This window comes from Leptinotarsa decemlineata, unplaced genomic scaffold (genome assembly GCF_025532065.1).
Source record: "Leptinotarsa decemlineata unplaced genomic scaffold, Ldec_3_MD MMD2_P_RNA_scaffold_9, whole genome shotgun sequence".
NCBI classification, from domain to species: domain Eukaryota; kingdom Metazoa; phylum Arthropoda; class Insecta; order Coleoptera; family Chrysomelidae; genus Leptinotarsa; species Leptinotarsa decemlineata.
This window is the reverse complement of record NW_027412536.1, coordinates 8,727,638-8,735,405: the sequence shown is the minus strand read 5'-3', so window position 1 is coordinate 8,735,405 and position 7,768 is coordinate 8,727,638. Positions and strand designations below refer to the sequence as shown.

The 7,768-nt window shown below is 33.3% G+C and overlaps 2 protein-coding genes across 2 annotated transcripts; both read left to right on the top strand.

Annotated features, from left to right (window-relative positions):
- The first annotated feature begins 678 nt into the window (after window positions 1-678).
- On the top strand, window positions 679-2,189 carry LOC141480510 (uncharacterized). The gene is made up of 3 exons (XM_074170559.1): window positions 679-1,197; window positions 1,257-1,478; window positions 1,536-2,189. The coding sequence occupies exons 1-3, from the start codon at window positions 1,027-1,029 to the stop codon at window positions 2,181-2,183; spliced, it is 1,041 nt and encodes a 346-aa protein (XP_074026660.1). The 5' UTR covers window positions 679-1,026; the 3' UTR covers window positions 2,184-2,189.
- Window positions 2,190-2,238: 49 nt separating this feature from the next.
- LOC141480511 (uncharacterized) lies at window positions 2,239-3,856 on the top strand. The gene is made up of 3 exons (XM_074170560.1): window positions 2,239-2,852; window positions 2,912-3,133; window positions 3,191-3,856. The coding sequence occupies exons 1-3, from the start codon at window positions 2,682-2,684 to the stop codon at window positions 3,575-3,577; spliced, it is 780 nt and encodes a 259-aa protein (XP_074026661.1). The 5' UTR covers window positions 2,239-2,681; the 3' UTR covers window positions 3,578-3,856.
- Window positions 3,857-7,768: the final 3,912 nt, after the last annotated feature.

Sequence of the window (7,768 nt, the reverse complement as noted above, 5' to 3'; positions counted from 1 at the left end):
GCAGGAATAACTTCAGTGAAGAATCATAGATGAAGCTGCTGCTTCTTCCGTTGTTCTTTTGCGCATTAAGTAATTTTCATTAACACGCTTTTATCAGCATCTCTTGTATGTTTGTTTGTAACCAACTTCTTTGGACTCGATTTTGACTAACTTTAAACGGACAGATGTATTTTAAACGTTGTACACTTATCAAGAATCGGTGACATTAAAATAATTTTATAAGTTTATCTCATTATCCTGATCAGGATCGCCAGGATTGAATAACTTCCTCACACAGTCTCTGCGGGAGAGCAAGTAAGGCAACCCCACTGTCTGCGCAAGCTATATATATATATATATATATATATATATATATATCTATATATATATATCATATTGAAACAAATGGGCTTGAAAAAGCAAGCCAAACTGAACAGTGGAAAATAAATGATAGTTCGAAAAACTGAAAAAGACGCTTAAAGAGCAACACAAACTAAAAAATCCAAACTAATTTCAGATTCTGTTACACATCGACAGATAGATATGGCTTGATGTAACCAATATATACAAGTGTGAAATCAGAATAACTCTATTTACAACGAAATAGTTTTGTTGTAAAAAAGCGTGTGGTGCTAAATATCAATTGTAATAAATACTTGATTAGAAAAAAGCTGTTTGCCAGATAGGAGCCATAATAATAGTTATTTATGTATCAAGGGAATTAGGAGGGCCTTAATTACCGATGGCAAAGTTTGCGTCCCGAGGGCCTCTGGCCTGAGGGACAGCAATTGCCTGAGGTTATTAAGGCTCATTAATTCCCGTGGTACATAGATAATTTTATTTCTGACCGATTTCAATAAAATTTTGTTCATTTTTGAAACGGAAAAATGTACCAATTCATTACCTTCCCGGTATATTTGAATCAGGTACCGTTGATTATAGTAGAGTTTTCTTGTTGCTAGGTTGTTGCTATGTTACTTGTTTATAAACAGAACTTTGTTATCAAGCTGTGTTTGCGGTGAAAACGTGTTTTCTACCCCAAATATAATGGAGGATATTTTGAAAAAAGCTGAACAAGCAAGAGAATCATTAATTCCATCGAAAAGTGAAGCCGTATACCAAAAAGAATACAAGATATATCTGGACTGGCTGACACGAAAAAATGTTATGCCAAAAGATGTCACTGAAACTGTATTTCAGGCATATTTTCAAGAACTGGTAAGGAATTTTCTATGTTTTTCGGTAGATTTGGTAGTAATTGTGTTTATTCGTTTCAGTCAGAAACGTATAGTCCGAATTCTTTATGGACTAAATGGTCAATGCTAAAATCGATGGTGACTATACATGAGAAACGAGATATCACCAAGTTCAATGAACTACAGGCTTTTTTGAAACGGAAGAGTAAGAGTTATAAGCCGAAAAAGTCTGCTGTTTTATCTCCTAAAGATGTTATCAGATTCCTAAAGGACGCTCCTAATGATATTCATTTATTGCATAAGGTAATTTTTTTCTTATTTTCCTTTTTGTGTGTATTTATTTCCTTTTTTTTGTTATAGGTTGTTTTGATTATGGGTTATTTTGGAGGATGCAGAAGTCAGGAACTTTTGAATATGAAGATATCGGATATAGAGGACCGGGATTCCGTTATGGTAGTGAACGTACCGGAAAGTAAAACTGGTGTATCGAAGAAATTTACAGTTGTGGATGAAAAAGAGTTCTCCGCTTTGCCTTTATTAAGACTTTATATGTCTTTGCGTCCTAAAGGTATTGAACAATTTTTCATGAGCTTCCGACAAAATAAATGTACATCTCAGCCAATTGGAAAAAACATGTTTGGGAAAATCCCCAGCAAAATCGCAATGTATTTAGGATTGCCAAACTCATCTTCCTATACGGGACATTGCCTTCGTCGCACTTCTGCTACTGCTCTAGCCAATGCAGGAGCAACTATGACTAACTTAAAAAGACACGGAGGTTGGAAAAGTTCCACGGTGGCGGAGGGGTATTTGGAGGATAGCATCGAATTGAGAAATAAAACGGCGCGTATGTTGTCTACTTTGTCATCAGAAGAGGCAGGTACCTCGACTGTAGTGAACAGAAGCTCCAGCCATACAAAAGAAGAAATTGTTTCCAGTGGCGGAAGTAATTTTCAGGGAACATTTCAAAATTGTACATTTATTATTTGTAATGACGTGAATAAATAAAATATGGTTTAGTTTTCATTTCTATTTATTTTTACTTGTGAAAAGTAGAGGGAATTATAAAATCTATAATGTCCCAAGGGAGTTATGACCCTCTTTATTGATAGCGTAACTATGACGATATAAGCTTATAATATCCCGGTCAGAAATAATAGTTATTTATGTATCAAGGGAATTAGGAGGGCCTTAATTACCGATGGCAAAGTTTGCGTCCCGAGGGCCTCTGGCCCGAGGGACAGCAATTGCCTGAGGTTATTAAGGCTCATTAATTCCCGTGGTACATAGATAATTTTATTTCTGACCGATTTCAATGAAATTTTGTTCATTTTTGAAACGGAAAAATGTACCAATTCATTACCTTCCCGGTATATTTGAATCAGGTACCGTTGATTATAGTAGAGTTTTCTTGTTGCTAGGTTGTTGCTATGTTACTTGTTTATAAACAGAACTTTGTTATCAAGCTGTGTTTGCGGTGAAAACGTGTTTTCTACCCCAAATATAATGGAGGATATTTTGAAAAAAGCTGAACAAGCAAGAGAATCATTAATTCCATCGAAAAGTGAAGCCGTATACCAAAAAGAATACAAGATATATCTGGACTGGCTGACACGGAAAAATGTTATGCCAAAAGATGTCACTGAAACTGTATTTCTGGCATATTTTCAAGAACTGGTAAGGAATTTTCTATGTTTTTCGGTAGATTTGGTAGTAATTGTGTTTATTCGTTTCAGTCAGAAACGTATAGTCCGAATTCTTTATGGACTAAAAGGTCAATGCTAAAATCGATGGTGACTATACATGAGAAACGAGATATCACCAAGTTCAATGAACTACAGGCTTTTTTGAAACGGAAGAGTAAGAGTTATAAGCCGAAAAAGTCTGCTGTTTTATCTCCTAAAGATGTTATCAGATTCCTAAAGGACGCTCCTAATGATATTCATTTATTGCATAAGGTAATTTTTTTCTTATTTTTCTTTTTGTGTGTATTCATTTACTTTTTTTTGTTATAGGTTGTTTTGATTATGGGTTATTTTGGAGGATGCAGAAGTCAGGAACTTTTGAATATGAAGATATCGGATATAGAGGACCGGGATTCCGTTATGGTAGTGAACGTACCGGAAAGTAAAACTGGTGTATCGAAGAAATTTACAGTTGTGGATGAAAAAAATTTCTCCGCTTTGCCTTTATTAAGACTTTATATGTCTTTGCGTCCTAAAGGTATTGAACGATTTTTTTTGAGCTTCCGACAAAATAAATGTACATCTCAGCCAATTGGAAAAAACATGTTTGGGAAAATCCCCAGCAAAATCGCAATGTTTTTAGGATTGCCAAACTCATCTTCCTATACGGGACATTGCCTTCTTCGCACTTCTGCTACTGCTCCAGCCAATGCATGAGCAACTATGACTAACTTAAAAAGACACGGAGGTTGGAAAAGTTCCACGGTGGCAGAGGGGTATTTGGAGGATAGCATCGAATTGAGAAATAAAACGGCGCGTATGTTGTCTACTTTGTCATCAGAAGAGGCAGGTACCTCGACTGTAGTGAACAGAAGCTCCAGCCATACAAAAGAAGAAATTGTTTCCAGTGGCGGGAGTAATTTTCAGGGAACATTTCAAAATTGTACATTTATTATTTGTAATGACGTGAATAAATAAAATATGGTTCAGTTTTCATTTCTATTTATTTTTACTTGTGAAAGGTAGAGGGAATTATGAAATCTATAATGTCCCAAGGGAGTTATGACCCTCTTTATTGATAGCGTAACTATGACGATATAAGCTTATAATATCCCGGTCAGAAATAAAATATTTATTTTTGTATTAAGTGCGCAAAATGAATTTTATACACGAAATACAAACACTGTGAATGAGAATTCACATCGTCTTAAATATAGTGAAAATAAATACTTCTAATACTCCTTGAAGTGCATTTCATCAGTTTGGAGTTTTAGTTTCAAATAATAATAATAGTCTCTATTGTTTCCCAGCTGTAGTTACATCCAAATATTTACATGCATTACAGAGCTGGTTGCTGATATAACAAAAGGCGAAGTTCAACCAGTTAGCACAAGTGCTACTGAGTTGTTCTTCCAGAATATGATATAAATTAAAGAATCAACTGAAAAAATAACAATTATATTAGGTGATAAAAACCGAAATTATAAATTTGCTTACAATAATTGTTGTTTTTTCAGCAAATTTTCCTAAATATTCATATATTTTTTCATAAATTTCAAATCAATTTATATCATATTAGACAATGAAAGTCTGAATTAATGAAATGCACAAAGAAACATTGTCGACCACCTTCAAACAAATTTCTTGACGTGGTTTTATGTCCCGATAAGTTAATGCTTTTAAACGACTCACTCAATGTTTTCAGTTGAATCGTATTTCAGAAGTCCAAAATAAATAAATAATACTTTTTTTCTCCATATACTTTATTCCTAATATTATCAATACTTCCAATACAATTCCACAGCATCCAGTGGTCTTTCTGTGTCGTTACTTCAGAAACGGTTTTTTGGCTAGCCGCGTGTTTGACTGTGTTTGGTCGTAGTGCCTTAATTTCAAGTTATTTTCATGAAGATGGATGTTGATCATAATAGTGGTAGTGATACCCATTGGATATATGTGAAAGCAAAAGCAATATTATCTAATATGTTATCGGCCAAATCCAAGTTAGTATATGAGAAAACATATGGCTAATTTCGTGAATATAATGCGACAAGAAACATGTAGAAAAGGTTTCTGAAAATGTCCTTATATGCAAAAATTATAAAATCTTTTACGTTATGGAGTGGCTATTCAATGTTGAAAAGTACATTAAATGTTAAAGAAAATATTGATATAAGGAAGTTTTCAAAATTGATCCCGCTCATTGGAAACAAAAGCGTTGGATACCGAGAAAAGAAATCTAAACTTTTATCAAGGGATGATAATAATGAATTTACTCAAGTGACTGATAAAAAAATAAGTTTACTTTAAAAGATTCAGATATTATCATAAGTTTGTTAGATCAGCTGTACTTGTCGCTGTGAAGAATTATGGTATATATAACTATTGATACCATTGAATATGCTGGATCTATATTGTTTCTCAAATACCAGACGCAAGAACGTTTACTGTTTTAAATTCTGATCATACTGAGATATATCGCAGGTATAGAGCACTACGGCCGCCTCATACAAAAAATAACAGATTATTTTTTAAATATTCGAGAGAAAAATGTAATAACCAACATGGGAGGATGAATGAATTGAAAAACGTTTCTAGATTGATCGCACAGGCTCTGTAACTCTTCTGAACAATGCAGGGGGCAACATTACATCCATAAAACTTCACGGTGGCTGGAAATCTGCCTCCGTAGCAGAAGCATACATAGAAGTTAGTTTGAATAACAGAATTGAGATTTCTAACAAAATATTTAATTGTTCATCATCTTACAAACAAATGAAAATATCTATAAAATTCTTGAATCAACTTTTCTGATCAGCAGCAACTTGGAACATCAATTATCATTCTAATAGATAAAATCGTTTCATGATTAATAATCAATTGATGAATGACTCTGTTGAAAATGAATCTTTCAAAAAGTAATGTTTCATATTTATTTTGTAAATTATTCTGACAGTGAAAAAAGTTAACATTTACGCATCAATAGAGATGCAAAAATGTCAAGTTTTTTTTTGCAGCTGTACAAAAATCAATTTAAAGCATCCCACGCTTCTTTACGATGAAATTGATTTTTTTTTGTTAATAGATTTATTAAAAGTCGTTATAGTTACATCAAGCCATAGGACACGATGTTGAACACAATCCCAAATTAGTTTCGAATTATTTTATATTCTTCAGTTTGTGTTTCTACTGAAGCGTGTTTACTTAGTTTTTTAAACTATTATTCATTTGGCGTGCGCAGGAGTAGAACGCATAGACTGCGGTGTTGAACTGTTTGCACTTTGCTTATCCGGTACATGCTGGTTGCTACACTCAAAATCCCGAAGTTTACGTTTTCGTATTTGAAATGACCCACATTTCAACAAACACAAAAACAATAAAATCATTGTTGTAAATTATATTATATTATATATTATGATGAATTATTTTTTGGGAAAGAAAGTGTTTGGCTTTCTACTACTCCATCTGATACAAAAAAATGGATGAGAGAATCTTCCAAAGAAAGGAAGGAAGTAATCAATTTGAAAATAAGTAACGCTATACATGGATGTGTAGATCATGCAAAGAAGTAACTTTCAGACACAAACTGAAAGAAAGTCCTCCTGAAACAGCTACTTTCATGTAAACATTGAATTACACGAAAGAAAAAAAAATTCTTTCGAAACAAATACTTCTATATGAACACTGAATTATACAGAAGATACTTTTCTCTAATCAGTTTGTATTTGAAACATTCGTTGTGGAATAAAAATCAGATATCATTCACATGAGTTCTACTTTGAATGAATGGTAATAAATTGTGTTCACATGGAACACTGTCACCCTAACTGGTATACACCGGTGTTTCACCTTAAGACACTTGCCCTAAGGCTCTTCAGAACCAAATTGGATAACATTATAGAATATACACACACTTCATTCATTCTTTCGTGTAATTCAATGTTTATATGATAGTAGCTGTTTCAGGAGGACTTTCTTTCAGTTTGTGTCTGAAAGTTACTTCTTTGCATGATCTACACATCCATGTATAGCGTTACTTATTTTCAAATTGATTACTTCCTTCCTTTCTTTGGAAGATTCTCTCATCCATTTTTTTGTATCAGATGGAGTAGTAGAAAGCCAAAAACTTTCTTTCCCAAAAATTAATCACTCCTAAAAATGAATTATTATTATTACTTTTATAAATTTTATCATTATCACATTTTTCAGAGATCATTTTGTGATGTTCACTCATCTTCATTACTATAATAATAAGGTACTTCAGTATTTTCAATTTTCTGGTCGTTATCTGATGTTTGCGAGCTTTCGATCTATTTTCATTCATTCTTTTTGTAAAAACGCTTCATTTCACGGCAAATCGTGGAACTAGTGTTAATACAAAAATACTACATGACATGAACGAATATTTTTGTTATTGTTGACCACAATACTGCTATTGAAGTTTGTGGCTTTTCCCCCGATGACCTATTTACTCATCTAATTGAGTATAGTCTGAAGGCGGTTGCCTACTATTGTTTACCCGCCCAGAGCATAATTGATGTATGTTTGGGCCTGTGAAAGGGAATGGTGAAACATTTCGAAAATGAACATAGTATACCTCAAGATAGTCACATATGCATTTATGGAATATCCCATTTAGATGAGAAGAATGAGGTTAACGGTGCGAGTAGCTGATCTTAGAAAATGTGGAAAATCAAATTATATGGGTTAGAAAGGGTTGAAATCAGATTAAGAAGAAGGGAAAGTGTTCACTCATGTTGAAAGCTTGTCCGACCGAATTGAACGTTTGTTAAGGACTTGAATTGATTATAATAAATAATTACGCCGGTCTTATGAATTATTCCAAAATACACATATGCTTGCTGCATATATTTTCAATGAAAAATATTGCATATGGAATGAAAATGA

Bases quoted from the DNA above. Each gene is read 5' to 3' on its own strand.
- LOC141480510 (XM_074170559.1), top strand. From the start codon at position 1,027: ATGGAGGATATTTTGAAAAAAGCTGAACAAGCAAGAGAATCATTAATT. The intron at 1,198-1,256 runs GTAAGGAATTTT...TATTCGTTTCAG, and splicing joins AGGCATATTTTCAAGAACTG to TCAGAAACGTATAGTCCGAA. The intron at 1,479-1,535 runs GTAATTTTTTTC...TTTTTGTTATAG, and splicing joins ATATTCATTTATTGCATAAG to GTTGTTTTGATTATGGGTTA.
- LOC141480511 (XM_074170560.1), top strand. From the start codon at position 2,682: ATGGAGGATATTTTGAAAAAAGCTGAACAAGCAAGAGAATCATTAATT. The intron at 2,853-2,911 runs GTAAGGAATTTT...TATTCGTTTCAG, and splicing joins TGGCATATTTTCAAGAACTG to TCAGAAACGTATAGTCCGAA. The intron at 3,134-3,190 runs GTAATTTTTTTC...TTTTTGTTATAG, and splicing joins ATATTCATTTATTGCATAAG to GTTGTTTTGATTATGGGTTA.